The sequence below is a fragment of the Myotis myotis genome, unplaced genomic scaffold, assembly GCF_014108235.1.
Source record: "Myotis myotis isolate mMyoMyo1 unplaced genomic scaffold, mMyoMyo1.p scaffold_m19_p_2, whole genome shotgun sequence".
Taxonomy (NCBI): domain Eukaryota; kingdom Metazoa; phylum Chordata; class Mammalia; order Chiroptera; family Vespertilionidae; genus Myotis; species Myotis myotis.
This window is the reverse complement of record NW_023416324.1, coordinates 215,596,530-215,610,112: the sequence shown is the minus strand read 5'-3', so window position 1 is coordinate 215,610,112 and position 13,583 is coordinate 215,596,530. Positions and strand designations below refer to the sequence as shown.

At 60.0% G+C, this 13,583-nt stretch overlaps 1 protein-coding gene across 1 annotated transcript in view; it reads left to right on the top strand.

Moving 5' to 3' along the window:
• The window catches only part of ITSN1 (intersectin 1), a 149,053-nt gene that overhangs the window by 133,969 nt on the left and 1,501 nt on the right, over positions 1 to 13,583 (top strand). The window contains 9 exon segments of the mRNA XM_036347475.1: positions 239 to 345; positions 4,327 to 4,510; positions 6,085 to 6,183; positions 6,612 to 6,779; positions 8,729 to 8,941; positions 10,534 to 10,655; positions 11,778 to 11,860; positions 12,243 to 12,326; positions 12,843 to 13,016. Of these exon segments, the coding sequence (XP_036203368.1) occupies positions 239 to 345; positions 4,327 to 4,510; positions 6,085 to 6,183; positions 6,612 to 6,779; positions 8,729 to 8,941; positions 10,534 to 10,655; positions 11,778 to 11,860; positions 12,243 to 12,326; positions 12,843 to 13,016 (1,234 nt within the window).

Below are 13,583 nucleotides of genomic sequence, written 5' to 3'. Positions count from 1 at the left end.
GGCTGCGTACAGGCCTCAGCTATGTCCTGGGGTGTGCGGGCTGGTCCTCCACACTCCAGGGCCCCCCTTGCAAAACAATGCAGATCTGCTGGGGACCCCCTTTCCCCCCTCCCCCTCCTTCAGAAAGGCAGGGCGGCGGGCTCTGCTTGGGGCTCCCCCGGGGCTCCCCGCTCTGAACAGGTCTGCGCGGGGCCGGGCTGGCTGACCCGCTCTCTGACCCGCTCCTCTCTGCCTGCAGATCTTTCAGAAACCCCTGATGGAGGCTGAGCTGCTCACAGAGAAAGAGGGCGCTATGACTTTTGTTAACTGGAAGGAGCTGATTATGTGTAACATCAAGCTGCTGAAGTAAGCTAACCCCGCCGCCTCGCCTCGCCGCGCCCCGCATGCTGCGCGTCCGTCCGTGTGTCCGTCCGTGTGTCCATCCTGCGCCCGCCATGCATGTGCCGCTTCCTCCTGCCTGGTGCTCACCTCCACGTGCCAGCACCATGGCTCTTGCTGGCTCTCACGCTTTCCAGACACGCGCCCCTTTCCAGGGCACAGGGTCTTCTCTGACTGTGGGTCTAGGATCTCCACCCGGCTCTGCTGGCTGCTGGCTGCATCCGGGCGTGGGGCCCCCCTTGGACCTGTTCCCACGGGCGAATGTCAGTCTCCTGGGACATTCCTGGTCCCCACAGGTGGAGACGGTGGCCCTGGCCTGAGACCTGGCCCGAGCACTGCTGACTTTTTATTTCAGTCCGTTCTCAGAGGCAGTGGCCAGGGATAGGAGACCTGCGGCTGGAGCCCGACTCACTGCCCTGTGAGCCTCAGTTTCCCCACCTGTACAAAGAGAGGATTGGGTTACATCCTCACCAAGTTCCCTGCCAGGCCCTCACGTGACACACTGGCTAGGACCCGGGCGGCCAGCGCGGCGGCCAGTGGGGAGCCCGGGCCTCCCCCCGCTGGGCCCGAGACGCTCAGCCCCGATCTGCCCATCCCTGAGCCTGCGGTCACGTGGTCAAAGCGGCTTGTCCTAAATGTGGTCCCTGTGTTGTCCTTACAAGTTCAGGTCCTGCTTCCCCGAGGGTGTGTGCGAGGGACAGGGACGCAGAGGAGGCACAGAGCTGGCCGTGGGCAGAACGTGCAGCGTCTGCTCTCTCAGTTCTAGGCAGCCGTTTTCAGCCGGGGCGGCGGGGAGGGGGCTGCCACCAGGGTGTTTAAAACATGCGATACCCGACTCTTTAGTCAGGGGCGCTGACCTCTCTTCCCTCAGATTGTCAAAGAAAAAGATGATAACAGCCCGGCTGGTGAGGCTCAGTGGTTGAGCGTTGACCTTTGAACCAGAAGGTCAGGGGTTCGATTCCCGGTCAGGGCACAGGCCCGCGTTGCCGGCTTGATCCCAGTTGGGCGCCTGCAGGAGGCAGCTGATCAGATTCTCTTTCATCATTGGTGTTTCTCTCTCTCTCTCTGAAATCAGTAAAAACATGATTTTATTTTTTTAAAAAAACACACAATAGCCGTCCGGTGTGAATCAAAATTATACCTTTTTATTTTGTCAGATTGGCAAACATATACTTTTTGGTGTGTCCCAGGGTTTCGGTAATTAGTCCACGTGCCCGGAGGGGAGAGGAAGGCTGGAAACCTGCTCAGAGGAAAGACTCAGAATCCAGACGACCCAGGGGCTTCAGGGAGGGACTTCCGTTCCCTCCCTGAGGAGGGGCCTGTGGAGGGTGAGGGGCTCGCAGACTGCTATTCCCACCGCCGTGTGTCCCTGAGCAAGTCACTCCACCTCCTGGGCCTCCTGTCCCCACCCGTAAGGAGGGACAACAGTCACCCACACGCAGTGTTCTTATTGGGGCGCCTGGTGCGTAGTCAGTGCTGGGCTTGGGCCCTTGGTGGGCGCTGCCTTCTCACCTGGCGCAAGGGGGTGAGGTGACCTCGGAACCTACCAGACCTGAGCCTGGAGGGTTGAGACAAGCTGTTCACAATAGACTCAGAGGGTTTCTTGGGAAAACAGACCTGCAGGTTAAAGAGCCTTTTGCTTGGACAGCTCTCCATGGGGGTGTGGAGGGGGTGGGCGTGTCCCCAAGGGGTTGGCCCACAGAGGTGGGGTTGGAGTGGCTCCCCAGGCCTTTCTGTGTCTTCTCTCCCTCCACTCATCCACCCACCCACCCATCCATCCACCTACCCATCCATCCATCCATCAATCCATCCATCCATCCATCCATCCATCCATCCATCCATCCATCCATCCACCTACCCATCTATCCATCCATCCATCCATCCATCCACCCACCCATCCATCCACCTACCCATCCATCCATACCCATCCATCCATCCATCCATCCATCCATCCACCCACCTGCCCATCCATCCACCTGCCCATCCATCCATCCACCCACCTACCCATCCATCCACACCCATCCATCCATCCATCCATCCACCCACCCACCCATCCATCTACCCATCCATCCATCCACCCATCCATCCACCTATCCATCCATCCATCCATCCATCCATCCATCCATCCATCCATCCATCCATCCATCTACCTACCCATCCATCCATCCATCCATCCATCCACCCACCCATCTATCCATCCATCCATCCATCCATCCATCCATCCATCCACCTACCCACCCACCTACCCATCCATCCATCCATCCATCTACCTACCCTCCATCCACCCATCCATCCACCCATCCATCCACCCATCCATCCATCCATCCATCCATCCATCCATCCATCCATCCATCCATCTATCCACCTACCCATCCATCCATCCATCCATCCATCCATCCATCCATCCACCCACCCATCTATCCATCTACCCATCCATCCATCCATCCATCCACCCACCCACCCATCCATCCACTCATCCATCTATCCATCCACCCATCCATCCATCCACCCACCCACCCATTCCATCCATTCACCTACCCATCCATCCACCCACTCATCCATCCATCCACCCATTCATCTACCTACCCATCCATTTACTCACCCATCTATCCATCCACCTACCCACCCACCCATCCATCCATTTACCCATCCATCTACCTATCTATCCATCTATCCACCTACCCACCCATCCATCCACCTACCCATTCATTTACTCATCCATCCATCCATCCATCCATCCATCCATCCATCCACCCACCCACCCATCTATCCATCTACCCATTCATCTACCTACCCATCCATTTACTCACCCATCTATCCATCCACCTACTCACCCACCCATCCATCCATTTACCCATCCATCTACCTATCTATCCATCTATCCCCCTTCCCCCATGATCACTAGGGTAGGCAGAACACACTCAGGGCCTCACCTGCTGTGGTCCTGCCCTCACAGTGCATTGCTGTCCTTTCTGTGTGAGAAGCTCAGTGCCCTTTCCTAGAGTCCAGTGTTGGGGTCACGTATTACAGGTGGCAGGGATGGCCCTGAACACGCAGTGCAGCCGGACCCCAGAGCAGACACCGCCAGGCCCTCCAGGCCCTCTTAGCTGCCAGGATACACATGTCTGGGTCCACTGGTCTGTTACTGTGTTGGGCTCCTCTCTTCAGAACTCCTCTCCTCAGGTTAAGGTCAGATTAGCCGCAGCGAGGAGGCAGTGAGTCGGGCATCATTCGTACTTGGCCTTGTGAAGTTAATAGGATCGTTTTCCTGTGGTAGCCGATGTGCCACCTTAGTTATGTGCTATTTAATCTGAAAGTGAGCCTGCATGTCCCCTGGCCACCGTATTTCCCTTGGGCGGGATTGGCCCCGAAACAGGCTCTCTCGGGGCCACACCGGCTGCGTCCTTCCCCACAGATGACCTGTCAAGGGACACGTTGACACAGGGACCCTGTCTGAGTGACTGAAGAACGGATCCTGTATTTGTCCATCAGAAAACTTGATTTATGCCTAAGAGCCAGCAAACAGCTGTCACATCCAAGAGAAACACTCTGATGACCCCCGTAGCACTAGACCAGTGATGGCGAACCTATGACACGCGTGTCAGAGGTGACACGCGAACTCATTTTTTTGGTTGATTTTTCTTTGTTAAATGGCATTTAAATATATAAAATAAATATCAAAAATATACATCTTTGTTTTACTATGGTTGCAAATATCAAAAGATTTCTATATGTGACACGGCACCAGAGTTAAGTTAGGGTTTTTCAAAATGCTGACACGCCGAGCCCAAAAGGTTCACCATCACTGCACTAGACTCCTGTCTTTCTCTGTCCCTGTCCCCACATAGGCCCTTTAATGGCCCTTGGGCACCTGTCCCTCACACACGTCCCGTTTCTGTCCGGGCGGACAGCGCGAGGGCGGGTCTCACCTGCCGTGTCTCCACGCAGAGCGCTGAGAGTTCGCAAGAAGATGTCGGGGGAGAGGATGCCGGTGAAGATGATCGGGGACATCCTGACGGCCCAGCTGCCGCACATGCAGCCCTACATCCGCTTCTGCAGCTGCCAGCTCAATGGGGCGGCCCTCATCCAGCAGAAGACGGACGAGGCCCCCGACTTCAAGGACTTCGTCAAGGTCAGGAGCCGGGCTGGGCGGGACCCTGCCCCCAGCGGCTGTCCTGGGCCCCTGGGTGTGTCCGGGGCTAATTCAAGGCAAAGTTCTGCTAAAGGAGCTGCTGTCCAGGTGCTGGTGGTGTTTGGATTCAGGTTAAGGTTCTCCGTCTCATTCTCAGGCCCCGGAGGGCGGGCAGGGCCGGGTTTCCTGCTCTGGTTCATCCGGGCGCTTCCGCTCTTTGCTGGTCTCTGCCCTTCGCCTGGAGGGCGGCCTGCAGCCCCAGCGACCCTGTTCCTGCCCCGCCTGGTGCTTCCTGACGGGCTCGGACCCAGGGTGTGACGTGCCAGGGCCTCTGCCTCGGGGGGGGGGGGGGGAGCAGGGGTCTGGAGACCTGTGCGTCCTCGTGGGGATGTAGGGGGGTGCTGCTGGGGGCCCAGGCCCTGTGTCTGTGGCCCGGGGAGTAGGCTGTGGCCCGGGGGGTCCCTGGTGGGCATGTCAGCCTCACCACCTCTCCCAGAGGAAATAAAAGAAGGGGATAAATAACGGTTTCGCTGAATAGAGAACATGCTGATGACGACTCGCTGTCTTTGCACCGATGCCCGGGGGCAGGCGTCCCTCCGCCCAGCATGTGTCTGAGGCCCCTCCCTGCCGGCTCTCCTCGGCCACAGCATCGCATGTGTTTGTGGGTCCTTCCCTCGGAGTTTCTCTACATTAAAGGCAGCTGTTTGCTGCCAGTGCGTGGGGCGCTGTGAAGTCAGTCCCAGGGGAGAAGTCGGTCTGGGGCTGCAGGCTGCAGAGCAGGGCTGGGCTGCCGGGTGGGCGCCATGGTGGGTCCTCCAGGCACAGGCTGGAGGAGCTCATCCCCATGCCCTTGACCTTCAGGGAGATGCTGACACCGGCCCAGGGCCCAGGGCCAGAGCTGGTCGCCCCTCCTCACCTCCCCCCGCCCCCTCCCCCCCCAGAAGCTCTCCAGCCTCACCCCTGGGGGTGTGACAGGCCTTGCTGCTGGAAGAATGGCGTCTGCCACCGGTGCAGCACCCACAGTCCCCAGCTGGGCGGTCATGGTTACACCGATGCCTTGAGAGTCGTCACTGCCCACCCCCCATTCCCCCCCTCTGCTCCTCTCCACCCCCCACCCCCCCCGCCCCCCGTGACTGTGGAGAGGATCACTTTGGGGGACAGAAGGACTCTTTCCTCCAGATAAATGGACAGAATTGGCACAAGGGACGGAAGAAAGAGGTGGGGAGTCCATGGGGGAGACACCCGCAGGCCCCGAATCCGGAGTCCTGACCCCTGACCCCGGGCGTGGGCAGGCTCCATCACACAGCCACGGCACAGCCCTTGGCGTCCTGGGACCGACGGGGCATTTCTATTCATCTCGCACTGGGGACTGTTCGGGAATTTTTGCAAATATCCAGGAGAAGTAGTCTCTCATCTCCTCCCTGAGAGAGGAACCGCGAGCCCGAGTCGCACCGCAGGGCCTGGACCCCGGGACGGCCCGGCGCCGCCCGCCCTCCTCCCCGCGGCCGCTCAGTGAATCAGCAGCCGCGGCGCTGAGGCCGGGCTCGCGCGCCTTAAGGAACCTCTCCCCGCAGAGGCTGGCCATGGACCCGCGCTGCAAAGGGATGCCGCTCTCCAGCTTCATCCTGAAGCCCATGCAGCGGGTGACCAGATACCCCCTGATCATCAAGAACGTGAGTGCGCCCCCTTTCCGCGGGCGGCACGGCTCCTCACCCCGGCGCCAGGGCCATGGCGTCCGGCCGGCGCCCCCCTGTCCGTGGGTGGAATCAGGCACCAACAGGGGTTGGAGCACCTGTGCTGTTTGTCCTGGAAAGAGCAGCTGTTTATCCCGAACGAGCTAATAATACTCGACCTTCAGCCGAGCCACCAAGTGGCTTTGACCTTGAATGTTGGAAGTGAGAGCTGAGACCTTGATTCTGTCCCTAGTGCAGGCTCGGTGCCACTACCCCCTCCCACCCCAAGTGTAAGTAATGTGGCAGCCCCCCCCCCCCCCCCCGTCCCCTGTCCCCCAAGGGGCCCTGCCAGCAGGGAGTGGCTGCACCCGCCATGCACAGCAAACATGCCCCCCCCCCCCCACGCTGTGCTCCGGTCTCCCCTGCAGATCCTGGAGAACACGCCCGAGAACCACCCCGACCACAGCCACCTGAGGCTCGCCCTGGAGAAGGCGGAGGAGCTGTGCTCCCAGGTGAACGAGGGGGTGCGGGAGAAGGAGAACTCCGACCGGCTGGAGTGGATCCAAGCCCACGTGCAGTGCGAAGGCCTGTCCGAGGTTCGCCGCCTGGTGGGGTGGGCATGGGACCGGCCCCGGGCCCGCTGACCCCCGGCAGCCAGCCCGAAGGGGACAGATCACGGACCACCCCCTCTCCAGCCCACAGCTCTAGCTACTTCTGATGTGCTGTTGAACCCATCCCCGAATGTTTACATTCCAGTTACTGTCTTTCCCGTTCCCAGCAGCTCTCTTCATTTTCTCTGATTTGCTGGTTTCTTTCTAGTGTCCTATTTCTTGCACAGGTGGCCTTGCTCCTCGTTTATTTCCTAACATGTTAACACCAATCCTGTGTGTTTCAAACCTGACCGTGCCGGTACCTAACGTCATGGACCTCTCTTTTGTCTGCTGTTGTGCTCGCCCTCTCCACACAGGCAGTTCCGCTGTCTGTGCTGTGGTTGTTGTTTGTGGGCTCGGTGTCCCTCAGAGTTTATCTGTGGGATCTTTGCAGTTGGGGAGCTGAAGGGCTCATACTTCTGGAGAGAGATGCTGGGTGGAGCATCTCCCCGAGGCCCGAGTGTGGGCACATGGGGGCTGTGACACTTGCCTGGATCATATTGCTGCCTGGGCATAGCTGTGGCCTTCCTCTTCCTCAGTCTTCCTGCTGCTGTCAAAAAAGGAGGCCTTAGTCAGGTTGTTCCTGCCTCAGTCTTCCTCTGCCCCTTCATAACCTGCTCACATGAGATGATAGAGCCAGGGGTGGCAGAGCATGAGATGATAGAGCTAGGGGGGATGATAGAGAAAGGGAATGAAAGAGCCTGTGTGTGTGTGTGTGTGTGTGTGTGTGTGTGTGTGTGTGTGAGAGAGAGAGAGAGAGAGAGAGAGAGAGAGAGAGAGAGAGAGAGAGAGGGCGGGGGGGGGAAACAAGATGATAGAGCCAGGGATGATAGAGTGGGGAGATGAAAGAGCCCGGGTGTGTGTGAGTGATAGAGCACAAGATGATAGAGCGGGGGGGGGGGTTTATAACATGGGATGATAGAGCCAGGGATATGAGAGCATGATAGGATAGAGCCAGGGGGTGAGAGAGCCAGGGGTGATAGAGTCAGGGGGATGAAAAAGCCTGGTGGGGATGATAGAGTCAGGTGGGGGTGATAGAGCTGCATTTTAGCACTCAGGCCCATCTCTTAAGGGTTGGGAAGTCGCAGGGAGAAAGTTGTACTCAGTACCAGTGAGTTGGATGAGGCTGACTCGCACCAACGCAGTGTTTATTCTGCTTGGCTTTGTGTGAGGCATCACTCGGCCCCCTGAGCTTTGCACTGCCCAAGGTCTTAAAGCAGGCCTTTACAATTTGTTTTAAATTGAATTTATTGGGGTGACATTGGTTAATAAGATTATACAGGTTTCAGGGGTACAATTCTAGGGTGCAGCGTCTGTATGTGGCATTGTGTGCCCACCACCAAAGTCAGATCTTCTGTCCCCATATGGTTGACCCCCATGACCCTTCACTCCCCCTCCGTGCCCTTCCCCCTGCAGCCCCCATGCTGGATTGAGGAGTTTGTCTGTCTTGTTTGCTCATTTGCTGCTTTAGGTTTTATGTCCCACGCGAGTGAGATCCTACGGCCTCACTTTTCCTGTCTGACTTATTTCGCTCAGCGTGATACTCTCTTTTTTTATTCATTTTGTTTTTTTTTATTGATGTCAGAGAGGAAGGGAGAGGTAGAGAGATAGAAACGTCAACGATGAGAGAGAATCATTGACCGGCTGCCTCCTGCACGCCCCCCACTGGGGATGGAGCCCGCCACCCGGGCCTGTGCCCTGACCGGGATGGAACCGTGACCTCCTGGTTCCTAGGTCGATGCTCACCGCTGAGCCACACGGCCGGGCCAGCACGATGATCCCAAGGTCCTTCGGGCCCCAGATCCGATGCAGCAGGTGCTTTCAGAGGCAGAATCGGCAGCCTCCGCCTGACCCGCCTCCCTCCTGCCTTCTCTGGGCTTTGTCTTCCTTCTCAGCAACTTGTGTTCAACTCGGTGACCAACTGCCTGGGGCCACGCAAGTTCCTGCACAGCGGGAAGCTCTACAAGGCCAAGAGCAACAAGGAGCTGTACGGCTTCCTCTTCAACGACTTCCTGCTGCTCACGCAGATCGTGAAGCCGCTGGGCTCCTCGGGCACCGACAAGGTCTTCAGCCCCAAGTCCAGCCTGCAGTACAAGATGTACAAAACCGTGAGTCGCACGCGACGGCGCGTCCGGTGCTGTGGGCGGCCGTTCCCAGGAGAGTCCAGAGGGGGCCGTGGGTGGAGGAGGAGGGGCGGGGAGGCCAGGGTTAGGGTGACTGCGTGCCCGTCTTCCTGAGCTTCTCTTGTTGACCTTCACAGAAATTGTGTTGTTTTTAAAAATATATATTTTTATTGATTTCAGAGAGGAAGGGAGAGGGAGAGAGAGATAGAAACATCAATGATGAGAGAGATCATGGGTCGGCTGCCTCCTGCACGCCCCACACCGGGGATGGAGCCTGCAACCCGGGCCTGTGCCCTGACCGGGAATCGAACCGTGACCTCCTGGTTCATAGGTCGACGCTCAGTCACTGAGCCACGCCGGCCGGGCTGAAATTGTGTTTTTTATAAATTGAAGGCAAGACCCTCCCCAGCAAAAAGACCACCACCCGCTTCATTGCGGTGGTCGGGACCCACTCACACGGCCTCTGAGTGGTGCCTGTGCTCCCAGGAGGGGCAGCGCTCAGGGCAGTGGATGTACATCCGTTAGCTGCCCAGTGGCTGCTGCGGGCCCCCCAGACCGACGAAGGCACACCTGCCCTGGCGGGGCTCACAGTCAACTGTGCAGATGAGGCGGGCGCAGGAGAGGTGCCCACCTTCCCAATATCCCAGGTCCCCCTCCAAACTGCCCCAAGGTTACTTGACACATCCACACCCCCACTTTTCCAGCCGATCAGAACAGTCGCTGGGCGGGGTGCCCCTGAGCTACTCATTTAGGCTGCTCCCACGTGCCCGCTGTGCTGTGTGTCTCATTGTCACAGGACACTGTTTTTCTACAGTTGGCCCTGTGGAGTGTTCTGACAGATGAGTTTTCTCTGAATCAGTATTAACCTTCATTCAGAAAAAGAACAGTGTACACACCTACATCTCCCCTAGCAACTGTGTATGGAAATCTTCGGAGGGATTGCTTGGCTGTAAGGCTGATGGCGGCTGTTTGCTGCAGGTAAAACAGACAGGTTCTCATTCAGAAGGACTTAGCAAGACCTGCAAGCCCGGCCGGCGGGGCTCTGGGCTGAGCGTCAGCCTACGAACCAGGAGGTCACAGTTCGATTCCCAGTCAGGGCACAGGCCCGGGTTGCAGGCTCCATCCCCAATAGGGGGCGTGCAGGAAGCAGCCAGTCAATGATTCTCTCTCATCATGGATGTTTCTCTCTCTCTGTCTCCTTTCCTCTCTGAAATCAATAAAATTTATTTTTAAAAAATACCTGCAAGATGGGGAGTCCCATATTTATAACTAGAGGCCCAGTGCGCTCCCCCTGTGGGAGCACGCTGACCACCAGGGGGCAGCTCCTGTATGGAGCGTCTGCCCCCTGGTGGTCAGTGCGCATCATAGCGACCAATGAATCCGCCTCTCGGTCGATTTGCATGTTACCCTGTTATTATATAGGATTTGCTACCTATGAAAGTTGATGCTAACACAGAATCATTATTCTGGTAGCGTTTACTAGAACACACACACACACACACACACACACACGCACTCGAGTTCACCGGAACACAGATGCCATCTGGTTTTTATAATGCCCGTGCATTATTTTTCAGCCCATTTTCCTAAATGAGGTTCTAGTAAAATTACCCACCGACCCATCTGGGGATGAGCCCATCTTCCACATCTCCCACATCGACCGAGTCTACACCCTCCGGGCAGAGAGCATCAACGAGAGGTAAGAGCCGCCGCCTCCCTGGCACCGGGTCCCGTCAGGTGCAGCCCATGTGGGGCATTAAATGAGCCGGCAGGCCCACGGTCCCCATCCCGAGCCTCAGCCTCTGGCTGGAGGGGGCGGGCAGGTCCTGTCCTTGCTTCTAGAGCTCCGGGAGGTGGACACGTGGCGGGAATGTTTCCAAATAGAAAGAATTGACACTCATCTGCTAGGCGTTCCTGGGCAGGAATCTTCGTCATTTCTTTGAGATGAACGAGCAGCTCAGGCCTCCCAGGCGGCAGGAAGCAAAAGGAAAGCGCCTTGGGGGTTAACAGGCCCCCCCCCCCCTCCTGGACAGACATTCTGGACCCCGGAGCTGTGGGCACTTTGCTTCCGTGTCTGCCCGGAGCCAAAGGAAACAGATCGGCTTCCGGGAGGAGTGGACACAGGCCAGAACATTCCAGGGAGCGTGTGCCACGCGGAAACGGGCCGGTTCCGTGCAGGGAGCGTGTGCCACGCGGAAACGGGCCGGTTCCGTGCAGGGAGCGTGTGCCACGCGGAAACGGGCCGGTTCCGTGCAGGGAGCGTGAGCCACGCGGAAACGGGCCGGTTCCGTGCAGGGAGCGTGTGCCACGCGGAAACGGGCCGGTTCCGTGCAGGGAGCGTGAGCCACGCGGAAACGGGCCGGTTCCGTGCAGGGAGCGTGTGCCACGCGGAAACGGGCCGGTTCCATGCAGGGAGCATGTGAGCCACGTGGAAACGGGCCGGTTCCGTGCAGATGGGCCTGAAAGATGAAGGCTTGCCCGCGGTCCCTCTTCCCTGACGGTTAGGGAGCCAGAGCCTGGCTGGTCGAGCTGGCCGAGCGGGCAGGTGTGTGCTGCTCCCGGAAGGCAGGGGCGCAGCCGTGGGCCCGTCGCCCAGGGAGCGCCCAGGACACCGGTCTCCTCCACGGGCGCCATGAGGTCCCGGGAACATCCCCCCACGCGCCCCTCTGGCCTCCCTGCCCACGGCAGGGTCACTGTGAGCATCGCGTGGCGAACGAACTTGCTCTCCGAGCCCTTGTTGCTGGGCCAAGTGCAGCCGCCCGGAGCTGCGTTCCGACGGCTGGAGCCCACGGTCCTCCCCACCTTCCGTCTCTCCTTCCAGGACGGCCTGGGTGCAGAAGATCAAAGCGGCGTCCGAGCTCTACATAGAGACGGAGAAGAAGAAGCGGGAGAAGGCGTACCTGGGTGAGGCCGCTGCCCGGCCGCGGGCCCTGGGGGGGCCCTTAGAGCGGAGGGTGCGCCTGGGGGGGGCTGGGCCCTTAGAGCGGAGGGTGCGCCTTGGGGGGGCTGGGCCCTTAGAGCGGAGGGTGCGCCTGGGGGGGGGCGGGGCCCTTAGAGCGGAGGGTGCGCCTGGGGGGGCGGGGCGGGGACGGGCCCTGAGAAGGTGGAGGTGGGGGAGGAGGGGAGTGGGGTGCAGGATGGGGAGCGGCAGACTCGGGGAGCCAGACGCAGAGTTTAAGGCGAGGAGGAGGGTCCCTGAAGGGGCAGGTGCCTGAAGCGGAGGCGGGCAGGGCGGAAAGGGGTCCGCGGTTGATGAAGCATCTGGGCTGCCTTTTCCGCGTCGCAGTCCGTTCGCAGAGGGCGACGGGGATCGGGAGGCTGATGGTGAACGTGGTGGAGGGCATCGAGCTGAAGCCCTGCCGGTCCCACGGTAAGGCCCCGGGCGGCCCCCGCACCCCACCACCCGGCCCAGTCAGATGCGGTTCCCTCATCCCGTGTTTCCCTCCCGAGTGGTTTCCAGCACTTGCTCAGAACCTGTTCTGTTCCTTGACTCCCTCCCACCGTCTGCCCTCGGGGAGGCCGCGTGGCCCGTTTCCCAGCACACGGGCCCCAGTCTCGGGCCAGAGCGAGGAGGGCGGCCCCGTGCCAGTCACGCACCGCGATGGGCTCCTAGTTTAAGTGATGCCGGTGCGGGAGCTGCTGCCGGGCTCTCCAGCCTCTGCCACTTGTTAAGCGTGTAGTGAGGGAATAGACGTGGCTGCAGAGGGCAGGGCTGCCCACATGACGTGACCCGCCCACACCCTGAGAGCCCGCCCCGCGCCCCGAGAGCCCGCCCCGCGCCCCGAGAGCCCTCCCCGTGCCCTGAGAGCCCGCCCCGCGCCCCGAGAACCCACCTTGCGCCCCGAGAGCCCTCCTGGGCGGGAGTCAGCAGGCCTGTTCGCTCCAGGGAAGAGCAACCCGTACTGCGAGGTGACCATGGGCTCCCAGTGCCACATCACCAAGACCATGCAGGACACCCTGAACCCCAAGTGGAACTCCACCTGCCAGTTCTTCATCCGGGACCTGGAGCAGGAGGTGCTCTGCATCACCGTGTTCGAGAGGGACCAGTTCTCCCCGGACGGTGAGTCCCCGGCAGCCAGGCCTGGTGGGCCCGGGGCTCCCCCCGGAAGCGCGGCCGGAGCCGGGCGGGGCTCAGCTCCTCTGCCGGGCGCTCGGAGCAGGCACAGCGCCTGGGATTCGGGGTCCCGCCCCCCGACAAGCACCTGGGCCGGTGCTTCCCCGGAGCAGGTGGCTACAGAGGCCGCACCCGGAGCCTCGGCCAAAGGCCCTGTGATCGGACACACCGGCGCTGAGCGGAGGCGCGTCCGCGTGTCCTTTGGTGGCGTTGCCCCTGGTCAGGGCGGCCTGTGCTGCTGCTCCACATCCCCCCTGTTCCGGGTCGCCAAGCCCGGAAAGAGCGGGCGTGGCCGGCAGTGACCGGGGCGAGGCCCACCTGCCCTTCCGGTTGAAGTGTCTCCCGGAGGGTGCGTTGCCGCCGGGACTGGCGAGGGCGCCTCCGTCTGGGCCTTCGGGGTGCCCTGCTGCTCTCACTCTGACGTGGGAAGGTCGGAGGCTGCGCTGGGTTTCTTCCTGAACAGAAGCAGCAGGACACAGTGACGCCCTGCTGGGTGCGTGTTGAACCTCCTGG